The sequence below is a fragment of the Leucopleurus acutus genome (genome assembly GCF_964270905.1).
Source record: "Leucopleurus acutus genome assembly, chromosome: 7".
Lineage (NCBI taxonomy): Eukaryota > Metazoa > Chordata > Mammalia > Artiodactyla > Delphinidae > Leucopleurus > Leucopleurus acutus.
Genome location: NC_139150.1, coordinates 51,191,963 through 51,216,608, shown reverse-complemented (window position 1 = coordinate 51,216,608; position 24,646 = coordinate 51,191,963). Strand labels below are relative to the sequence as shown.

General features: G+C 40.6%; 1 protein-coding gene across 4 annotated transcripts in view; it reads right to left on the bottom strand.

The window, feature by feature from the left end:
* Window positions 1–24,646, bottom strand: part of DOCK8 (dedicator of cytokinesis 8) — a 223,500-nt gene that overhangs the window by 120,093 nt on the left and 78,761 nt on the right. For all 4 annotated transcript variants that reach the window (XM_082841971.1, XM_082841972.1, XM_082841974.1 and 1 more), the window contains 6 exons: window positions 20,418–20,541; window positions 15,678–15,890; window positions 11,203–11,288; window positions 7,344–7,410; window positions 5,100–5,249; window positions 1,776–1,856 (listed from right to left, as the gene is read on the bottom strand). In XM_082841971.1, coding sequence (XP_082698097.1) covers window positions 1,776–1,856; window positions 5,100–5,249; window positions 7,344–7,410; window positions 11,203–11,288; window positions 15,678–15,890; window positions 20,418–20,541 — 721 coding nt within the window. The remainder of the gene's footprint in view (window positions 1–1,775; window positions 1,857–5,099; window positions 5,250–7,343; window positions 7,411–11,202; window positions 11,289–15,677; window positions 15,891–20,417; window positions 20,542–24,646) is intronic.

Genomic DNA, 24,646 nt, shown 5'->3' with positions numbered 1-24,646 from the left:
AACACTAAAAATAGAACTACCATACGACCCAGCAATCCCACTACTGGGCGTATACCCTGAGAGAACCATAATTCAAAAAGATACATGTACCACAATGTTCATTGCAGCGCTCTTTACAATAGCCAGGACATGGAACCAACCTAAATGTCCATCAACAGATGAATGGATAAAGAAGATGTGGCACATATAGTCAATGGAATATTACTTAGCTGTAAAAAGGAACGAAATTGACTTATTTGTAATGAGGTGGATGGACCTAGAGTGTGTCATACAGAGTGAAGTAAGTCACAAAGAGAAAAACAAATACTGTATGCTCACGCACAAATATGGAATCTAAGAAAACGGTACTGGTGAACCCAGTGGTAGGGCAGGAATAAAGACACAGATGTAGAGAATGGACTTGAGGACATAGGGGGATAGGGGAAGCTGGGACGAAGTGACAGAGTAGCATTGACATATATGCACTACCAAATGTAAAATGGATGGCTAGTGGGAAGCTGCCGCGTAGCACAGGGAAATCAGCTCAATGCTTTGTGATGACCTAGAGGGGTGGGATAGGGAGGGTGGGAGGAGATATGGGGATATATGTATACATATAGCTGATTCATTTTGTTGTACAGCAGAAACTAATACAACATTTTAAAGCAATTATACTCCAATAAAGATATTAAAAAAAAACCAATATGGCACCAGCACCAAGTCAACTGCCTCTGCCATGGATATGACAGCCATCTCCAAAATCCCTACTCTACTGATTAAAAAGAGGGAATAGGCAGAAAAACAACACATCTCAGGCCAGAAGTCCAACTGATAAGGAAGTACAGAATAGAAAAGGAGGAATTTAAAAAATTAAAGAAAGCCTACATTCAATTATTAAATATACCTTCAGCTAAACAAACAAAGCAAACAAAAAACCCAAAAGTACTGGGGCTTGTTATACTACCTAATCAACAAGTACCTCTTTTAGGTGCTAGCTACACTGGATTCGCATGAGAGAATCTTGGGACGAAAAGTTTTGTACATCATCTATCACGCTCTTAAGTGAGCCTGTTTTTCCACAGTTGTCTTGGAAGATTCCAGAAAGATCTATAAGGGTTCCTAACAATCTCCTTATTAGGTTGACAACACTTCCAAAGTAATCATTCTAAGTTCAGGATAAAAGGTAGATTAAAAAAAGCAAGTTATCTTGAGTTCAATAAATCTTACTTGAAATTTATGAGTCTGCAGTAGGATGCTGTTAGGCAAGTCTTATTCCAAAAAGGCCATGTTTTAAAAATTATGTTGGAAACTTTTGCAAATGGGTGCTGAGAAGAGATGTCCTTTTCATGGCTCAGTACCTATGTTGTTCTAATAAATTTATGAGGTACAGCAGTCTCAGCTAATGTCCAAATATCCAAATCAGAAAGGGTGGTGGCCCATGCTGTGGAGGAAGCTAGGGGAGCTGTGGCACTGTTCAGTTTCATGGGGTGTCTGTGGCCCTCCCAACCGAGCCCAGGCCTCAGAACCAAGACAACAGGACGCGTTTTTGCCCTAGTCAAGTTTTGTAATTAGACATTGGTGTGTACATCATCGTTTGCTGGGTTTAATAGTTTATTTCTTTAAAAAGTTGTCATCGATGAAGTTTCCCTTCCTTATTTTGTTTGAATATAATTTATTAGTGCTTCATGTGGGGACACATTATGGACTAAACTCCATTAACTATTTTATGGGAGACTTCTGAAAAATACCTGCTTATTCTAAAATGTTACCATTTAGCAATACTCAAAATAGCATACCTTTCCACCATCACTTTCTTTGATAACCATGTAGGGTTCTGCACAGTCTCCAATCTCTCCCTGCTGAAGGACTTTTTCAATCTACCAACAAAAATAATATTAAAACAAAGCACGTGAATTACATTTGTATAATGGAATCTATGCAACCATCAAAATAGTGTCTTATGACAATATCTGATGACATCAGATGTCCATAATATATGTTTTTTGATTTAAAAAATTAGTACGAAGAGTATTACACAGTTTTGTAAAAAAAATCATAAAGGCATATTAAAAGGACGATAGATACACGGCAAATGTTAATAGTAGTTATCTTTGTATGGTGGGATTATGTACTGTCTTTATTTTCTTCCTATTGCTTACGTGTATTTTCTGTTTCTAAACAATAAACATGTATTATGCCTACAATAAAAAATACAATAAAAGTTATTTTTTAATACAAAACCCACGAGACATATGTAGGATGTTAATAGCTCATTTTGTTTATTATTGCTTACAACGTAAAAAAAGAGATATGACCTCTGTGAAAGTCAGGTTGGGGACTAAAACCTTCCACAAAATGAATAAATGAACAGAATAAATTATCTGTAATTGTCTCCCTTGTATTTCCTATTAGGGCTGCTTCTCTGGATTTAACAGACTTGGAAAAGAACTTGAAAGCAGTAGGATGGTACAGCTTTTCACTCTGCTAACTGGCTGGTAATATGAATTACTACTGTCAAGCATCGTCTTCCATCTTGCTGCAAGTGAAGGACCTGGCTGGCCATAAATCTAGGCACCACGTTTAAGAGAAAAAAAAGCAGAAATTTAAAATTGTCTAACCCTCTGCTCAAAGAAAATTTAATTTAACTTATATGTGGAAGAGAAAAACAAATGGATTTAGTCCCATTAGTCTGTGTTAATAGTTGAGATAATCCTTGAAGAAGAAGTTTGGGTCAACATATCCTAAAAGGCACACATTCTTAACAGGCACTGTCAATTAGGCACCAAGTATTTAACCAGAAATACCCAAGTGATGGAGGGTGATTCATGGAGTTTCAAAGGAAATGGCATGGGGCTGCTCAACGAACATCTGTCTCAAGGAGACTGCAAGCATTAAGTCTCTCGTCTCACAGAGGAACTTAAAAACCCCTTCCCACTGCCATAGCCTGAAGATGAGGCTGATCCTCCCGAGAGATGCACCAGGTTGAGGCCATGGACACGTAACACTCGAGGTAGAAACTAACCCATTTTCCTGTTAGTCAGCGATCATTCACCTATTCATTTGTTCAGAAAACATTTGTTGAGTCCTTTCTGTAGGGTAGCTGTTGGGGAGACAAGGTGGTGAACATGACAGGCCTGGTCCCTATCCTCCTGAAATTGATGGTCGGGAGTTTATACAGCAAATTGGAAAGAAGTTAATTTTTCCATGAGGTCAGTGGACAGAAATGTGGTCTTTAAAATGAACTTTGAACTGAGATAAAGAACCTTCTCATTAGAATCCTGAAGCGAAGAATGGGAATGCCATGACTTTGCATCTAGAGCATGGAACCCACAGGAGAGGGATCTCCAGAATTTGGAAGGAGGATCCAGATTCGACCAGATCAGCAGATACGATTCCCTTCACCGAGTTGGACAAGGCTAACTTCAGGTACTTTGCGAGAAGGAGCTGCCGGCTGCTATGAGAGCCTACTATGTCGTCCTTCAGCACTGATACGTAAAAGAAATGCCTGAGTCCTCGTAACCATGGCAGGCAGGGGAAAGGGGCATATCAGAATTGCCTGGGAATTTCTTTAAGGTAAAGAGGCTACCCTCAGCCCTATTTAGAGGGAAAGAAGCAACAACTGCGGTATTACAATAAAGAAAAACAAATCAGAGGCAAACCAGGGACTGTCTTACTGAGTAGATTTAAATTTCTTAACTCTATCCAGACAATTTAGAGAATCTTTATCACTGCCAAATGAATGCATTTATACATCTGAAAATTTTGGAATATACTTAGTAATAGTCATCCACAGGTAACCACTGATATTTAGCAGACTACCATGGGTTACCCAAAATAAAGTCATCCACTGAGAACTGGAATTGGAAATAAAATTTGGATCTATGGAACTGGTATTGGCTTCTTTGATTTCCCAGGCTGGAGTGAATTTTAAAAGTAACTGCAGGCTGCTACAGTTTGCTAGAGTGGACTTTAGGCTAATTTTCCTGTATGTCTAAGTAATGTTGCAATGAAAAGGACACACATTAAGTTTGACAACAAGAGATGTGTCTTTTTAGCAATAGAATTTTAACTCTGTTTTCCAGAAACTTCAACAAGTTCCCTTCAAGCTATAATGACCTTTCAGAATTTTTGTAAAACGGTGTAAAGGGAGCTAGAATGGAAGGACATCTGCCTCTTGTTAAGTGACCTCCACATCACCTGAAGTTTTTGGAACCTGTATGCTACTCTCATGGGATCATGGGGGAATCAATGAGATTATGGACATAAAACACTGTGCTAACTAGAAAATGTCCCAATCCTAGAATGCTGGGTGTACATGAAATTAAAACAACAGGACTTTTTTTAAATTTGAGGGTAAAGAGTCAATGAGACTAGTTATTTGGCTTAAAGTAGAAAAATACTCAATGTTTGCTGTTAACTTCTAACCAGCCATGTTGGTGTGTAGAGAAAGTCTCTGGTTTTCTTACATCAGCAAAGAGTACAATCTAGAATGAAAGGCCTTTCCACTTAGAACTGCCCACAGATTTTGACTCTCGCTAGACATACTCAGTCTGTGAGATGGTGATGAATAAGGGAGAGTGAAGCTTGGACACTATAACCCACACCACAAACTGTCAGAGCCTGGATTTTCGGACATTTAACTCTGGGTCTTTAGAAAAATGTGAACATGATTAGGAGACTCTATCTGAGATTCTTCTCCACAGCAGCATCCCAGAGCTGGATAGCTGAGGGTGTTTTCCTTGTTAGAAGGAAGGGTGTCTATACATGCCAGACTTCATTCTGTAATCACAACTACTCATTGAGGGAGGTGTTATGATCTCCACTTTACAGATGAAGAAACTAAGTCTCAGAAAGGTCAGGTAATTGCCCAAAGTCATATAGCTACTAAGTTGCAAAGCCAGGACTCAAACCTAGGACCGTTTGACTCCAAAACCCATAGTCATTCTAGTACCCAACACAATTTGCTCGTAAAGGAAAAGGAGTAAAGTTGAGAGGGAAACAAAGCGAATCTCACAGAGGACATGTAATATTTTCTGATACCTCTTTCACTCTAAACATGCGCTGGGAGTAATGCAACAATGAGAACATCAGACTGTGCCAATCAGATTGTGTTGAACTACCTTGACTACTAGGTAGATGTCCGAGGATGGATAGGTGACTGAGAATACCGCAGATCTTGCCTGACTGGACGTGGCAACAGAGGGCGTGTGAGCACGCAGAAATCCTTTGAATTGGTCAGAGTTCAGGTCACAGTGAAAATTTTCTGAGATCTGTAAATGAGTGGCAAAATGAAAAATGAGTTATACCTATTGTTCTCATGGTCTAAACATGTTAAAAAAAAAAGTGGAAAAGAAAAACCCACCAGGTTTCACCAAACAAATAAGTATAACCGTAGACATGGTTTATGACTAGCAGCTGCTGGAAAATTTGATACGTATTTTGTCACAGTCTCTAGATATTTCTGAGTCATTTGAGAGATGTTCTTTGAAACATTAAAATTTGTATCAACCCACCAGTATCCCCTGAATTTCAGTGATGTGCTAGGTACTGCATTGAAGAAAAGCAAGGCATTACTTTGGCTCTCAATTAGTTTACAATCGAGAATGAGGGAAAAGGCAAATGCATACTAACTACAGTAAGAGCAAAATATAAGTGACCACACTCATACAAAAAAGCGCTGTGGAAGTTCCCGAGGGTGAGAGGTCACATCCAGTTGGGAGGGATGGGGAGTGCTTTCCATGGGGGAGGCATGTGAGATAGACAGGCCTTGGAAGAAGGTTCCGCCAAGCAGAGCTGGAGGGGGACTGTGTACCAGGGAGAGAGTGCAGCACAGATATCTCAGAGGCTGTAACACGGGGAGTGACTTTAGTTCACATCAAGGAGCCTGGCTTGACTCTGCCTAGGCTCTCGAGGGAAAGAAAGCAGATGAGAGCCATCCTGAAGAAAGCCGGGCATGGAAGCTGAAGAGTTTGCTTTCGATGTTGCGGGTAGTGAGTATCCATTACAGATTTCGAGCAACAGCATGTCACGAGGAACGCTCCTGAGCTCAGCGGTGCGGCGTTACTTAAGAACCACTGTAGAGCTGGGTTTCCCCTTCACCACTAATAGATTTACAGCCAAGAAGCGGCTCCCGGGCAGAGACTACACTTACCAGCCTCCCCTGCAGTTAGGAGTGAGCACGTGACTAGATTCTTTCCAGTGAATTGTGAGCACAAGTGATGATGTGTCTAACTTCCAGGCTCCAACACCACCCCACACCCCCACCATCTTTCCCCCTTTTTCCGGGGGCCGGAGCGGCAGTGACAAGAGCGACTGGGGAGGGCACATACTGAAGATGTATGGAGGACACACTGCCACTTGGGTTCCCGAATGCCTGAGTGGAGGAGACCACTGTTGACCCCGCACCTCCCTACTCTGGATTGTTAAGAGACAAAGGCAGAAAATTCTCCTTCTTCTAGCCAAGGGTTCTCCATATGTGGCCCCCTGACCAGCAGCTTCAGCATCACCTGGGGACCTGTTCGAAATGCAAATTCTTAGGCCCCATGCAGATTTACTGAATCAGAAACTCTGGGGGTGGGCCCACCATCTCTTTTAACAAGCCCTCCGGGTGATTCTGCCTGTGCAAATCTGAGCTTTAAACCACTGTAAACCATTTAAACCACTTAAACCATTCAACCATTCAGCTTTAAACCACTGAATGTGTGGGGGGGAGGTCTCCTTGTTTTAGCAGTTTACCTGCCCTGACCAATACAAATCTTAGTGATCATTAATATTTATTCAAAATATACACACTTCCTTAGTTACTGAATGGTTATGGGTAGAGGGGCAGAAACGTCTCCTCTGGTTTTGCTATTTGTGCCCTCCTCTAGGAGTTACAAAACGACAAAACATTAAGATATTCATGGAGAAATCTTTTCAATTAAAAGCACAATATACTTGGTGAGGTCTCTACCTGATGGCAAATTTAGACTTTCATTGCACAAGATGCCTTCCATTCATGATAAGCCTGTCTCACAATGCAAAAAACTCCCAAACTGAGGAAACATTACATGCGCTGGGCTTGTTATAGCCATGTTTACATTGCTTTGTTTTATGTGTAACCCCATATGTCACTATTTCACTTCTCTATCTCAGCCAGGCTACCACCTCCAGCCGACTTTCTCGTAAAGGTTCTTCAAAGAACATAAATTCCCAGGTCACTTCTTTAAAAACTGCAAAGGCAACAGAACTGGACATATCAAAGGTCATTTGCTTTCAAATCTGATGTGGTTTTCCTACATAGAAGTGAGATTTAAAAACATGAACCCCAAGACAACGAACAACATGCAATGCCCTCAGGGTTGGGCTATTTTTTGCTGTCTTACCTTTTTCCTTTCTTTAACATCGTAGAGGGCAATGCTGGCAAACAGAGGCTCAATTTCAATCTCAAACCTGTCAGAGAAAGAGAGAAAAACACATAGTTTTAACTTAGATAATTCTGAATTTTCTGAAAGTGCCTGGATATATAATCTGGTTAAAAATGTAAGTTGTTTTCAGAAGTATTTGGGTAGCTCTATGCATGTGAGAATCACACTGGAATGTTAATGGAGAAATATGGGAGGTTCATGGAAAATTCCGAATCATTTGAGATCATGGTGGATGGTACGTTCTCCCCAAAAGTGCTTGCTGGTGACCCTGCAACAGAGAGTGGGTGGAACAGATCCTTGGTCTGATCCAGTACGGCGCTTCTTACCATTGTAGCTGCTGTATTCTCAGAGGATTGAGTCTCTGTCTTAGCTAAAGGTCTTGTTTACAGTTTACAGATTACTGCTAGACTAGAAAGCTCTATTATTCAATTTTAAGGGCTGGGGCTTTTCAGCTAGTACAAAAAAAAAAGTTCAGTTGCTTTTCTTTAGGTTAGGTTATGATGTGTGTGAATATCTGGCCCTTCCTAACTCCACTGCCAGGGCAGCTGCTGACCTGAGGTGGAGGGAGGGGATTGAGCACTGCTGATAAACACCGAGGTGTGTGGATCCAATGAGAGCTGGAAATACGGCCCTAATTGCCAATTCCCCCAGAAATGGTGGGTTTGAAGAGAGGGCATCCCCAAAGCATAATCCTGCCACACGCTATAGGATGCACATGGAGCAGAGGTGTTCACCTTCCAAATTTCCCAGGTTAACAATCCATGATCCTGCCGCTAAGAGCCCTAGTAATCAGGCCCTGGATCACCGTTATGGCAGAAGTCAGGTAAATTAGGTCAAATTTTGTTTCAAGGCATATGTGAGAGGATGGCCTTATCACTGGATAGCTTTGTCTAAAAAGAGGACTTTTGAAGAAGAATATTTGGGCAGAGGTAACCACAGACAAGAGTGAGTCGGTCAAATGGCACTTTTGGAAATGAGGCAGTAAGGCATGATGGCAAAGGAGGGCACTGAGTCAGACAGACCTGGGCTCTGTTCCCTCTCCTACTGCCTGCTAACTCTGGGATCTTAATCAGGTTACTTACTTTTCCCAGTTGCATTTATTTATCTGTAACACGATGAAAGGACATCTGCTCTTCCCATTTCCTAGGACTGTTGTAAGCATTGTGAAAGATAATGTGTGTGAATATGCTTTATAAACAATGTCAAGGAACACCATTATCCACAGTAGCCAAAAGGTGGAAGCGAACTCAGGTGTCCATCAAGGGATGAATGGATCAATAGAATGTGGTATATGCATACAATGGCATATTATTCAGTCTTGAAAAGAAAGGAAATTCTGACACATCCTACCATATGGAAAAATGTTGAAGACACTGTATAAGTGAAATAAACCAGTCACAAAAGGACACGCGTTATATAATTCCACTTTTATGAGGGAATGGTGGGAGAGAGAAATGGGAATTATTGTTTAGTGGGTACAAAATTCCAATTTGGGAAGGTGAAAAGAGTTCTGGAGATGGATGGTGGTGACAGTTGTACACCAGTGTGAATGTACTTAATGCCACTGAAACACCACTCAAAATGGTTGTGATGGCAAATTTTACATTATGCATATTTCACCACAAATAAAATTTAACATTATCATTAAATTTTTACTGTTCATATTTAAACAATCTAGGTTTACCTATAAGAACTTGCTTTCTTTTATCCAGTTTATTTAAAGTAGTGAAAGACAGGATGATCTCTTTGGTTCATCTCCCCTATTGCAGGCATATGTTGGTATGAATACTATTTAAGATACTGGTGGAGTAGGTCAAGTATACGTTGAGCAAACACTGCGATTCTACTTAATTTCTGCTTTGGCAGTTTGGGGGAAAAATAACTAGAAACTACACTTCACAATTTTCATCAAGAGAAATCCAAGTGACTCAATTTGTTTTTTTAATAATATTACATGACTATCTTAGTGACCATGTGTTCCCACCTGTGAGAAGAGCTACCATTTATTTATGGAAAACATCAAGGAGACTTAGTGTCATGCATCACAGGGAAGAATTCCTCCAATCCCAAAGGGTATAGTTGCTGTATCGGATGAGTTTCCTGTGGTGGGTGGGTGAGTGCCTCAGACAATAGGGTGGATTTCCTGAACAATGAAGGCAGAGGGGGACCGATCAGCCACTTCCACTCAGTCCTCCTGCTGAAGGGCTAGGAGGTTTCCCCTTCCGGGTCAGCTCACAAGGGCTAGAGTTTGCCTTTCCGTACCCGTTGCTTGATACAGAGCTCACTTATTGGCCGCTCATCTCCGTGTACAAGACAAAACGTCCGAACTCCTCCCCCCATCCTACTGGTAAAACTGGCTTAAGGAGGGTGTTACAACATCAAGAGATCTCCACACCTGTGTAAGCAGTCATGCTGGCTTGTGTTCTGAGCAGAGAATTCGGGAGGCTCCACAACAGAATCAGAAATTTCTGGCACATGGGAACTTTGAGATCTGGTCTCACTACTTCATTTACAAGAACTCAAAATCCCAGAGCAGTCCCCAGGGCTGAAACATAGTCCTGAATCCAGAATCCAAAGGCTCTAATTGCAAACCAGGTGCTGCCTAAGGGGTCCATGAATTGACGTCAAGAGATGGATGACCTTCCTAATAGGGTATGAAAAAATGTTATGCTTATGAACTTTTGCCTCGGTAGAGCATTCACAACTTAATATCTTCAAAAGAGCCTAGGAAGAAGTGGAAGAACTAATTCTCTAAAGCAGCAGTCTGCAAAGAGGAAAGGGAGGCAGGCAAACACTCCAGGGGGTAGGCAAGACAACCCACTGGCAGGCAGGAAGAAAATACTATCATTTATTTTTATTTATTGAGTGCATCCTTCAAAATGCCTCATTTATGTATGTTTTATAATATATATAATATTTAATAAACAAGTACAAAATGAATACACACATGCAGAGGATGGGTGACTTCTAAATACAATCAAAAAATATGGAAACAATTGCTTTAAAGCAAATGCGGCCCATGAGATGAATCCAGATTTCAGACATGTTCTTTTTGAAATGTGTGGTACTTAAGAAGGAAATGAGAAAATATTTAAGAAGTCAGGAAATTATGCAGAAAAATCTGGATTTCTAGCTTCTCTTAAAAAAAACATCAGACAATTGACCAAAATGGGCTTGTTTACTTGGATGGCAAGAATTGGCCCTAGCTAGTAGTGGGTGCCCCGTTGAGATAGTTTGCTGCAGTCCCCACTACTCTATATTGTCCACTGGCACTGAGACTGAATTTTAGTTGCATTTTTCATTGTGTTTTAACAGTGGTGTGCTGGTAAATGTTTAACAAACAAGCCTCTAAAAAAAAAAAAAAGGCTCTAATTTGTAGCATTTTCTGAGTTCAGTGTTGTAAATATTTCCACCATTTCACCATGGCCAATTTCAAGCTACCAACGTGACTTCAGTGAATAAAGAGTTGGGAAGAGAAGTATGCAATCAGCTCTCAGGAGTTAGAGCGGACTCCAGCACGCCAGTGGCTTTTACTGTTATTTTTCTTAATGTAGGCCACTTCACTCAATTAATTACCTACGTGCCTAACCTTAGTGTTTTGCCTTCCCTGTCATAGAAGAATGACTGTCAAAGGCTTGGCAGGATTAGAATCTGGGACTAGCTGACTTCAAACTCTGCTCTTTCTACTACCTCACAGGGCACTGTTAAAAGTGTGTTGGGAGTCCCCCCCGATTCAAGCTCTGAGGGTAAAGACACAGTCTGTATTTGAAAGGCAAGACAGACCTCAATGTAGTGATTAGTGTCTGCTCATACTTACTTCAGGGTCAGCAACTTGACCAATATTCTGTTGCCCAGATGTTCCTTAGGACAGTCTGGTACCGGACGTATTTCCACAGCATCCTCCTATTGTTAATCACATTGTAAAAGAAATCAGTAGTGAATTCCCATGAAGAGTTCCAGTTGAAGTTAACTCGGGGAAGGGAAGGCTGCTAGGCACCATGCAAGACAGCTTGCATTTGCTTTATTTCTAATTGCAGAATAACACATTGACTTTTACAAGACAGATTATTATCCAACCCCTATGCTTCAAAGTCAGCATTTACAGCAAACATTTTCTGCTTTCAGAAAGCCAAGCATTTAAGACAAAGAGACCGAGGGAGGAAGGAAGGAAATGTGAACATGGATATGGCTTAGTAACATCCACCAGATGGCAATGCAAAATCTTACACCTATTGTTGACTTTTTTTTTTGGCCGGTTCTAAGGACACAGAATATTTCTCCTGCCAAAGGCTTTACTAGTAAATATGTGAGTTTCAGATTTGAGATCTGAGTCAGAACAGTTCACCTGAGGCTATAAACCATTAAAACTATAATACAGTGTCTTTCTCGGTTTACTGTTTTCTTAAACAGATGACAGAGATTTGGGGTTGAATTTGTAGGTTCTAAATAGACATGTCCAGCTAGAACTGCTAAAGTTCTAAGTATAGAGAAGCTTAGTCATGATAAATTTAAGAGATACGTCTGTCTATTTTACTACATAGGGACCAAGGGACTTAAAGGGAAGTATCAAGTTCCTGTTGTAACTTTTAAAATTCATATGTGAACTATCACAGTATCTTAAGTATAGTCATGCATGCAAAGATCAACAGTGCCAGTTTCCCTGAGAACTTTAATTCTTGCTCTTGTAGTAAGCTATACAAACTCTGAGGAGTGGTCTGCAGCTCACAAGGGTACAACGAATAGAGCCATGTCTAATTGTATTTTCCTGGGCTATAAATGATATCCCAAATACCCCACAACAACCAGAAGAATTTTTAAATTCTGTTCTGATGCCTACACTGAGCTGAAGTTGAGAGACTTCAGCTCAGTGTAGGCATCAGAACAGAATTTTCAGGGTGATCAGAACAGACACATCTGAAAGGGAAGGGGCCCCTTATTGGAAAACAACCTCACCGTAAAGACATTCCTGGGTTTCCAAGACCCACTTTGGTCTGGATTCAGAACTTTGGGATCCTTTTTAAAAAGCTTTTCACTTGGAAAATTGTAAACATATACAAAGGTAGAGAGAAGAATGTAACAAACCACATTTACCTATCACCTAGCTTTAACAATTTCGACTCATGGGCAACTTGGTTTCATCTATACTCTTACTACCTTACTACCCCATTCAGTGTTGGAAGCTTAGAAGCAAGGCCCCACATATCATATATTTTCATCTGTGAATATTTCAGTACAGATCTCTAAAAGATAAGGACTTTTTAAAAACACGTACCATAATACTATTATTACTTTTTAAAAATTAAAAATAATTTCCTATTGTCACGAAATACGTAGTCAGTTCCAAACTTCCCCAGCTGCCTCAGTTTTTTTTACAGTTACTTTGTGAATTCAGGTTCCAAACAAAGTCTACATATTCATATGTTTCCTAACTCTAATCCATATGAATTTCTTGCACCTTTACAGTTATCTGAAATGAGAATGAATTGCCAATAAAGCAGAAGAGGAAATGTGAAGTTGTACTGGATACCTGTTGTTTTCCTCTTCCTGGGAGGAAACAGATAGATATTTACAACGAGAGAGGGAGAAAGAGAGAGAGCGAGAAAGGCAGAGAGAGAGATCTGAGAGCGAGAGAGAGAGAGAGAGAGAGAGAGAGAGAGAGCGAGAGCGAGAGAGAGCGCGAGAGATCGTAAGAGAGAAAGGGATAATATGAGAGATGTTGCTCTTCCATCAGCTGACCCAAGGATCCTGAGGCCAACTCTACATCTGCCTACTTGTGATTTCATTATGTGAGCCAATAAGTCCCTACCTTTTTTCCAAAATTGGTTTTTACTTGGGTCCCATTACTTGCAACCAAAAGAGTCCAATGCAAACTCCTCTACGACTTGGAGTATAGTGGCACCCTTCTTATTGATCAACACACAGGATGCCTTTTACAGAATCAGAGTGAATCAGGGAAAAAACTCACCTCATGGAAGCTTGGTGGCTGAATTCTACTTTTGCCTCCCCTGTATACTCAGTCATAATTTGGATGTAAGAGTTCACCTCTCTTCCAACTTTTTTTCATCGGGAAATAAAGTAGTAATAATATAAAATAATTTCACTAATGTGGTGTCAAAAAATTCAGCACTTGTAATCATTTCATGGTAGGCCAGAAAGTTACCCTTTTTTCTACAGGACTTTCTCTGAAGAAAGTACAAGTTACAAGAACAGATGCAATTTCTGTGTGTGCAACTCCAACACATTAAAGGGCTGGTAGAGAAGCCCTCTAACATTTTAGACTTAGCAATTTCCAAATAACCTATACACTAATCACAAAGCATTCCTCTCCACTTAGTATGGCAGGCCCCATTAGGACATCTGCTAGATCATAACTTTTAGTCTCAATTGAGTTTCTGCATTGTTTAAAGACCATAAAACAAAATTCCTTCAAAATAGTCTATGATTCATCCTTGTAATCAAGCCTGGATATCCTCCCATTTAATCTCATGAAGGAGACTTTAATGAGCTGATGTCTCACTGGAAGCCTTCTCCTCACCCTTTAACTGTTTTCTCTCTACTGGTGTCCATTTGGGATCTTTATTACCTTTTGGCACCTCCATCATGGAATTGGGAGGAAGAAGAACGCAAGTGAAGGTCATATCAGTCAGATATAATATTTCTTGACAAATTTGGTAAGAAGTTTTAAAGCTGTAGATGGAAACTGAAAAGTTACAAGATGTGATTGTTTATGTCATCTTTGGATTTCCATTAGGTGTGCTAATATACCAGGTAGCCATAAACGGTTATTTATGGGTTTGGATTCCCCATTCTATAATTCAATTTACCTGCTGTATCTTGAACAAGTTATTTAACCTCTCTGATTCTTACTTTGTAATCTGAATATGGAGATGATAACACTGCCCACATAATTCATATTTATTTTTAATCTGCCTCATTCAGAAGAGGATTCGAGGCCCCTGACAATTAAAAAAAAGGATCTGAGGCCATTGCACATAAAACAAATAGACGAGAAAACCAAGTTGGTTGGAAAATAAGGATGAGAAAAAAAGAAAGCTGAAGTAAATTCAGGACACCAATAAGTAAGCCACCAGATTTAGTAGAGGTGAACAGAAATTTGACTCCAAGTAACGAATTCTGTGGAGCTGATTACAAGATGTGACAATCTCTAAGCATACACGTTTTCTCAGTGGGAGCATAATTCTTCTTTGTCTGAAGGCTTGAGGGACCATTTTTTTTAGATCCTCTTTGAGGCAGGTGCTGCATGATGAGTAGGTCAATATCCTCAATAATATTTGCACAGTGGACATATCATACCAAGTAACTGCTGTTTCCCTTATTGTCTCTTTTTGCTGACCACTAGTAAGCTCATCGAAGGGCAGATAAGCAAACAATTCACAGGGGTGGGGGAGTCACAAGGTGTGAGAATGAGGCTCCCTGATGGTTTTGATTGATCCTAAGATCTCATTTCAAATACACAGAGGCATGGAAGGATGGCATATCTTTTATGCAAAATTTCCCTAAATCTTATTTCTCGCAACTCAGCTTTTAATAAAATTTGGACAGCAAAGATATATTGTGGCAATCCGTTTCTGGCAAGACGCAGAAATGAAGATATTCTGACATGCAGAACGGGAGACTATGAGCCTCTTATAAAGGAGCCTGAACAGGCCTGAATAACGGTCATCTGCCATCCCATCCAAAGTGCCCCCAGGAGCGACCACAGGCAAAGCCTAAATCGAGTTGTTTCAGGTCAGCTCCACTATACAGAGTAGACAATCAAGATCGGGGTGTTCTATCCACTGGGACCACGGCTATGATTATTTTCGACTGGAATGTTTTCAAAGCAGGTCTCTCTGGTTGTTCACAGAGACCATCCAACAAAAACCAGAAAATCTTAACAAAGCACTAACGAGCATCAAAGAGTAAGTAATACATGTATTGATAGATTAGCCGCAAAACACACCTTCAAGTAACTCAAGGGTTTGACTGGCTGAGTGGGCTGACTGCATGTAGACCCTTGGAATGTTTTGAGGATTAAATGAGACAGTATCAGTGAAAGTGTTTTGTAAAGCGCTATGAAAATCCTATTTGTTATTAAGGAACCTCGTCTGTATGATTGATCAATAATTTGCTCTGCTGTTACACAGGCTTGCCTTAGTGGAAAGAACAGCCCAGAAATCACAGAAGTAAGCATCCTGACATTACTGTACAGTAATGACAAACAATAATATTTTCCTGGAGGCTCCCTGTGTCTTCACTGAAATTCTCCAGCATAAAGATGGTCACACCCACCTCATCCACTGATGGGTAAAGGGCAAAGAGCTCGGCCTGCCGATTGGTCCTCCGGGCCTCCTCATTCTGCTTCTCAAAGTCCTCGGCACTCACTTGTTGCACGAGGTTTTTCAGCCGCAAATCAGGCTGCAGGCTGCGGAGGTCAAAGTCACAGGCAGTGATGGGGCCTTTCCCAGATACATCGCACAGCACGTTCAAGTGGCAGGGGCCTGCCTGTGAAAAAAGACGTGTCTTGGTGAGAGAGATCGTGGGTCTAAAATGAGAACTAAAGGGTCTGGAATGTCTCAAGACTGCTCCAATGTGAGATTGCAGAGTTGGACCTCAAAGAATTTCTGACAAGAATCACATCATAGCTTCCTGGACTGGGTATCCTAAAATTAAATGTATCCTTCCTGCCTGGAAGCAGGTAATTAACTCATCAGATGTAGATACACCCGTTCTTGAGGAAAAGTTTGAAAACAGTTCTGTATTGCTGTTAGTTTGGGGCATGTTCTTTTCTGGAGATTGGGAGCCAAACCTCTTATGAACCCTACTCATGTCTTGTGCTCAACCAGAACAGAACTGGAATAAGGTGTTTAAAAAAAGCAGAGACTGGACTGGGGAATAAAGGGACCTCATCCTAATCCCAACTCCAGAGCTTGGCTTTCGAAACTGGAAAATGAGACGATCTGTGAGAAGCCTTCCAAATTAAATTTTATATAAACTCCAAAGCTGAATAGTATGTTTCCGAAGACAGAGATGTGGGCATGGGAACACTTTCCTACAGGACTGTAGTAACAGTTACAGGAATAAACACCAGGAAAAAAAAAAAAAAAAGAGTGTTTGCTATTCCAGCAGTATTCACTCAGCTGCAGTGTGTTTGAAAAAAACTGTCTTATTTCAGTCACAAAGTGGCCACTTCATTCCACTATAAATGTCCTGGAAATTGGGAAATGGATACCTAACTACAGACTTGGCAAAAAACATACAATCATAGTCAAGAATATGTTGTAAGAATAACAGATGGATCTGTTATAAACACCTGTAAAATTTACAGTAAAATGTTATTCTCAAAGTACTATTACATGGACATACTACTGTACAATATCTCCATTATACATATTTTTGGTGACATCTGTCTACCTCATAAAAGTGTTACTCTCCTAGATCATAAATTTTATCTAAACTGAATGTGTTAACAATAATCAATGGTAATACTTTAATTATTAATACTTTTGTTCATCTTAGAATTTGTAAGATGCTTGGGAAACTGAATTGGATTTCCCAATACTCTTTAAAAGGATGTAAAGATGTAGACAGAGAGATAGATAGATAGCTATTGATGTCATTATCTGTCTTCAGAATTTATTCTAAGGCCACAACTGGACAAGTGAGCAAAGATGTGAGGACAAGAGTACCTCTGGAACTCTGTAATAACAAAATAATAGAAACAACCTAAATGCCCCCCTCAAAAAGAAACTTTTCAGATTAAGAGATTTTGGAACTCTCATACAGTGGAACATTAGGCAGCCATTAAAAAACAGAAAAATGTGCTGCCATTGGAAGAGAAAGATGATCATAGCATATTGTCTTGTTAATAAAAAAGGAAATTATACAATATTGTATATAATATAATTTTTATGAAATATTATGTGTATCATGGATTCACATCATATATATATTTAACTTATGAAATTCAGGCATTTGGCCTCGCAATTCCACTCAATAAGGTGCATAAAAATGATTGAAAAGGGCTTCCCTGGTGGCGCAGCAGTTAAGAATCCACCTGCCAATGCAGGGGACACAGGTTCGATCCCTGGTCCGGGAAGATCCCACATGTCGCGGAGCAACTAAGCCCGTGTGCCACAACTACTGAGCCTGCGCTCTAGAGCCCGTGAGCCACAACTACTGAGCCCACGTGCCACAACTACTGAAGCCCGCACGCCTAGAGCCCGTGCTCCACAACAAGAGAAGCCACTGCAATGAGAAGCCCGCGCACCGCAACGAAGAGTAGCTCCCGCTCACCGCAAATGGAGAAAGCCCGTGCGCAGCAACGAAGACCCAACGCAGACAAAAATAAATAAATTTAAAACAAATGATCGAAAGGGAGGATGTTGCTGGACTGAGCCTCTCTCCATGATGAGTATTAGTCTGATGCTTAAAACCACACCTCTCTTGTATAACTTGAAACCCAGCCGATGACTTGAGTGCTGTGTTAGTGTGCTGAAGAAATGAGTGTGCTTTACGGCTGCGCTGGACACTCACCTTTAGAATTTACCCTTTCCTGCTCTGCTCTGTGGCGCTGGGTCTGCAACTCAGCAAATCACATTTCTGCTTTGCTCCTTCTCCCTTTAGGTTCTGCCAACAGGGAGCACTGCAGGGAGACTGGATGGCTGGGGGAGGGAGAAGGGACTGACCCTTTCCTCTCTGCCTGCAGTTTCTCTCACCTTGGTTGTGGCCATTGGTCCTAGTCTTCCGTTTCTCTGGCACTTCCAGAACAGCCCTCATCTTACCTTCCTTGGAGGTATCAGCACCAACTGGGCAATTCCTTCTCCCAGGAGGTCTAAGTCCAGACTCCCAGCCCCTGTGGGGTCTCTCCTCTGACGACACCACTGACTAGGCTGCGCCCCCTCCTCAGATATTTGAGTCCTAGCTCTGAGGCCCCTCTTCTGAGCTGCTAGGTTCTGATAACTCCAAGCTCCTCCCACTAGACCCATGGTTCTCAACCATGGTCCTGGGACCAGCAGTATCAGCAACTCCTGGGAAATGCTATTTAGAAATGCAAATTCTCGGGCTTTCCTGGTGGCGCAGTGGTTGAGAGTCCGCCTGCCGATGCAGGGGACACGGGTTCGTGCCCCGGTCCGGGAGGATCCCACATGCCGCAGAGCGGCTGGGCCCATGAGCCATGGCTGTTGAGCCTGCGCATCCGGAGCCTGTGCTCCGCAGCGGGAGAGGCCACAACAGTGAGAGGCCCATGTACCGAAAAAAAAAAAAAAAGAAATGCAAATTCTCAAGCCCAGACCCAGTGAATCAGAAACTCTGGAGTGGGGCCCAGCCATCTGTGTTCCGACAAGCCCTTCAGGGGGTTCTGATGAAGCTTAGGTTTGAGAACCACTGCCATAGACCCCAGGCTTAGGGTGGCGCGCTGTTTCTTGTAGTTACAATTTCTGTATGACTTCAATTTTCCTTTTTGGTTCTCGCAGTCCTCCAAAATGTGTTTAACCATTTCCCTATGTTAAATTTCTTCTGTGGAAATACCTAGTGTTTCTTCTGTCTGACTGATACAAGGAAGAATTTAGTTGGTCACCTACATGATGAAAGCTGAATTCAGTCAAAATTACCAATGAAAAACCCCTGAAATTTCCCACAGAGGACAGCATACAGATATCCCATTCCTCAGTAAGCCCACCAGCTTCAGCACTGGAATTGATGGCGGATTCCTCTGCAGAGATAAGTAGTCACCCTGACTGTAGTCTGAAAAATAGGTATTATTTAAAACGTCTAGTCGTATTCAGCATGGCGAGATGCTTGTGTTATGAGGGCACCTGGAAGCTGAAAACTATACTGGTTTAGAAGAAGTCCTGTGCAAACTTGGACACATTTCTTCCTCTCTGTTTTATTTTTCTTACCTATAAAATGGACAGATTGGACCAGAGGCACTGGTTTTTAGAATCTTTTAAAAATTGTGTCAAGTATATATGTCACATAAAATTTACCATTTCATCATTTTTTAATGTACAGCTCAGTAATGTTCATTACATTCACACATTCACATTGTTGTGCAACCACTCTCCAGAACTCTTTTCATTCTGTAAAACTGAAACTCTATACCCATTAAACTATAACTCCTCATTCCCACCCCTCCCCAGCCCCTGGCAACCACCGTTTTACCTTTATATATCTATGAATCTGACTATTCTAGGTACCTCATATAAATGGAATCATACAGTATTGGTTCTTTTGTAACTGGCTTATTTCACTCAGCATAATGTCTTCAAGGTTCATCCCCATGTTGTAGTATGTGTCAGAATTTCCCCCCTTTTTAAGGCTGAATAGTATTCCATTGTATGTATATGCCACATTTAGTTTATCCATTCATCTGCCCATGGACACTGGGCTGTTTCCACCTTTTGGCTACTGTGAATAATGCTCTATGAACACAGGTGTATAGAGCACTGACTTTTAAACTGTAACTACTCTGTAATAGTAATAATAATAATAACAACAGCAGCAGCAGCAGTAGCCAACTTTTATAGGGTGCAAAGTGTGAGCTGGCATTGTCTTAAATGCTTTACACACATTAACGCATTTAATACTCAAACAACTTCATGAGTTGGGTACTTTTATCATCCTTGTTTTCCAGGAGAGGAAACTGAAGCCCAGAGAGTTGACTTATCCTGTCTGAGGTTATAGAGTTGGTATGTGATAGACAGTCTGCCTCAGTGTGGAGCTTCCAATCATGCTGCAGCCTGCCTTAGGCCTGGGGACACCTCTGAGTCTCTGCAGGAATCATTATAGGGATGGGCCCAATTCCCCCCCTCCCCAGTTAGAGCCCCTCCATTTTTATCTATTTTCATTTGAACACTAATGTCTATAGCTACAAACAAGTTTGAAAAAAAATATCACTGACTCAAATGGTAGAATTCCTCCTATTCCAATATTCTATGAGTCTAGCCTTTTTATTAGTTTAAAAAAAGATCGACAGCATGCCATGGAAGAACGTCCAGTAACCTGGCAACCGTGTTTGTTGATAGGAAATACCTGAGAGCTGGGTTCACTGCACTCCAAGGTTTCCGACTCAAACATCTGTTTCTGAAGCGTCTTGTGAAAATCTTTTCGGGATCCAGTCTTTTTAAAGCCGCAAATCTCCGAACTTCCTTGGTTTCTTTCATTGTTGTTATTAAATAAGAGAGAGTGTGGAAGGAGGGAGAGGGAGAGAGAGAGAGGCAAAATCATTAGATTAAAATAAAAGTAATGGCTTAAGTGCAGACATGGTGCTGAAAGATCTTGTAAAGAGAGGACCATTTGTAATTCTTCACATCTAATTATGCACCAGGCCTAACACAAGGCTCTGTTGTAATGACATACAAACTTGCCTCCTGGCTGGCTCATTATTAAAGGCAGGAGTGGCCTGGGAAAATGCCACTTCAGCGGTGCGGCCATTTCAGCTGTGGGGCATTTGGCTCCAAGCTGAAGCTAAACTATGACCCTAGTGTAAGAGGCTGGAATAAATCTAGCGAAGGGCAGACGCAGCGAATAAAGGTCGTTTGAAGATAAAAATAGAGGAAAACATTTAATCTCCAAATCAATGTTCTTAGTAATGAATAAAAAAGGCAGGACACGGCTAAGAAAAAATAGAAATAAATGATTTATGTACCGAAAGTCTTTGCTGCTATTCTCAGTCCCCACTCCATGCACGCCATTAAACTTGTGTTTAAAAAATGTTGCAAATATTATATATCACTTATATGTAGACTCTAAAAAATAATTCAAATGAATCTATACAAAACAGAAACAGACTCACAGACATAGAAAACAAAGTTACGGTTACCAAAGCGGAAAGGGGGGGGTCATGAATTAGGAGTATGGGATTAACAGATACAAACTACTACACATAAAATAGATAAGCTTATTTTTGTGTATGGTGTTAGGGATAATTTCATTCTTTTACATGTAGCTGTCCAGTTTTCCCGGCACCACTTATTGAAGAGACTTTTTTCTCCATTGTATATCCTTGCCTCCTTTGTCACAGATTAGTTGACCATAGGTGCGTGGGTTTATCTCCGGGCTTTCTATCCTGTTCCATTGATCTATATTTCTGTTTTTGTGCCAGTACCATATTGTCTTGATTACTGTAGCTTTGCGGTATAGTCTGAAGTCAGGGAGTCTGATTCCTCCAGCTCCATTTTTTTCCCTCAAGACTGCTTTAGCTATTCGGGGTCTTTAGTGTCTCCACACAAATTTTAAGATTTTTTTGTTCTAGTTCTGTAAAAATTGCACTGGTAATTTGATAGGGATTGCATTGAATCTGCAGATTGCTTTGGGTAGTATAGTCATTGGGATTGACATATATACACTAATGTGTATAAAATAGATAACTAATAAGAACCTGCTGTATAAAAAATAAATCAAAAATTCAAAAATTCAAAAAAAATAAAATAAAACAAATAAGCAACAAGGATTTACTGTATAGCACAGGGAACTATACTTAATATCTTATAATAACCTATAATGGAAAATATTCTGAAAACATATATATATATACACATATACATATATAACGGAATCACTTTGCTATGCACTTGAAGCTAACACACTATTGTAAATCAACTATACTTCAATTTTAAGAAATGTGTTGCTATGGAAAGGGTTTAATATGATGTCTAGCACTGTCACTGGAGAAAGAAGTGAGACCATCACAAAAAAGGCAACAGATATACGCTGTCAAATAATAACTATAGAAACCAACATGTGTATTCCCCATTTTTATGACTCAAAGGCCTCCTGGAAAACACGCTGCAGACTCAACCACGCAAACATGCACCTGTTTTGTTTGATTTCCCACACTATTAGGAAACCACTGAGCGAGCTGGTAAAGGGACGTGAAATGAGGTTAGGATTTATTAGGCAGATCAGATGGAAGACAGGTAAAGCAGGAAATGTAGGAGAGCTACTAGCAATGATCCAGATACAGTTTATAACTCTTTGGGAGGGGCGAAGTGTTGGGTTATGCACAGTGGCACAGAGCAAGTATTCAATACTAAGTAAAAGAGGCCAGGAAAAAAATAAAAAGATAACTGCATGATTCCATTGATATGACATTCTGGAAAAGGAAAAGCTCTAGAGACAGAAAAGAGATCAGTGGCTTGCCAGGGTCTGGGGGTAGAGACAGGGGTTGACCACAAAGAGGCCTGGGGGAATTTGGGGGGTGGGTGGGGCATGGAACCATTCTGTATCTTGATTGTAATAGTGGTTACACAACTGTATGCATTTGTCAAAACTCACAGAACTTCAGTCTAAAAAGAATGAATTATAATTACCTCCAAATCAATGGACAGTTTCGGATTATGCCTGGCATTAATTAGGATAGTATGTACATTTAATAGTCATTCAACATAAGGGCTGATACTTCGCTGCGGTTTATTATAGGATGGTGGTCTCACTGAAGCAGGAGTGAATGGATTTAAGTCCTGGCTCCACAGCTTACAAGCTGTGTGACTTAAGGCAAATGAGTCTACTTCTTTGTGCCTCAATTTCCTTATCAAGATAATAAGAATTAGAATAATACCTAGGTCATCAGTTCTACTGCATGCAACAAATAAATTCTCATATGTAAAATACTTAGAAGATTTCTTGGCTTATGGCCATAATTCAGTAAATTTCTGCCACTACTTAATGATGTTTAGTAAACAGTATTAGAGAATATGGCTCAATTATAAGCCAACTGTCCCTGTCAGTGGACAAATAATCCAAATCAGACCAATGAATAAGATATTATAAGCAAAGGAAAAATAAAAAAAGGTACAACTCAGTATTGTTGAAGATTTCTTTTAATGCAATGGTCCAGGATAGATTTCACATCTTAGGCACTAAAATGTATGTATTCATGGAATAAAGATAAGATTTGAAAAATCATAAGAATTATACCTTAGGGCTATTCTAGTTCCAATTCAACCTATGCAAAATATTCCTTTCAAGTGAAATAAGATTTTCTGAGGACTTCAGAAAATGCACTTATCTTAGTATGTCAGAGGAATGAACCCCAAACTCTATCTCATATATTTTAATGCATCACAGGGGAAAAAACTACTTTCCTCTGGAGGACCATGCTTAATGAAGCCGCTTTGCTTTCTATGGATGTCTTTTTTTTTTTTTTTATACAGCAGGTTCTTATTAGTTATCTATTTTATACATATTAGTGTATATATGTCAATCCCAACCTCCCAATTCATCCCACCACCACCACCATCCCCCCCACCTCTGCTTTCCCCCCTTGGTCTATGGACATGTCTTTGTCATCCATAACCATACAGTCAAACACTGATTTAGTTAGCTCTTTTATTCCTCAATTATCTCCTTGCTGATATTACATTTCTCTATAATACCTAGGAATAGTCTTTTATGTCCTTGCTATGTGTGATAATGGCTTTGAATCCCACTTAGGGGGCAGAGGAGTAGAGTAATGGCCACTTGTGTTCCCTCCCACTCTCATAATTCTATAGGACATGTGCCACTCAGATCCTATAATTGAGACTTTTAAATCAGACAAATAGTGCCGCTCATGCAGGATAGAGGAAAGTTTTAGATTTTAACTTAGTAGGGAAAGATTAAAACTACACAGAAGCACAAAGTACTGTTCTCCTTTTGGGAGAACTGTATTTTCCGACTTGAACTGTTTGCCTCTGTTACTTAGACTGGAAGATGCCTTGAATGAATTCCATTTTATCTTTTTCATGTCTATAGCACAAAGTTTTGTGTCCTTGCTCTAAAAATCATAGCACTTTCCCCTTCACGCCTTTTGCAAATGACCGTTAATCTAATGAATAGAACGGTGCCACGGCTGCTTGTTTATCTCATCTTATTTCCACATATTTTATTTTTATTTTATTTTTTTTTGCGGTATGCAGGCCTCTCACTGTTGTGGCCTCTCCCGTTGCGGAGCACAGGCTCCGGACGCACAGGCTCAGCGGCCATGGCTCACAGGCCCAGCCGCTCTTGCGGCATGTGGGAACTTCCCGGACCGGGGCATGAACCCGTGTCCCCTGCATTGGCAGGCGGACTCTCAATCCCTGCGCCACCAGGGAAGCCCCTATTTCCACATATTTTGACAATTTTGTATGTATTGCTGTTTACTGGCATCCTTTGGGTGATGGTAAATACTATAAGCATTATTTTCTCTGTAATTTTCTTTAATGAACTAAAGAGAGAATAACTTAAGAATGTGTTTGGTGTCTTGGTGGAGAGTAAAACTCTGAAGTAATTAAACTTGT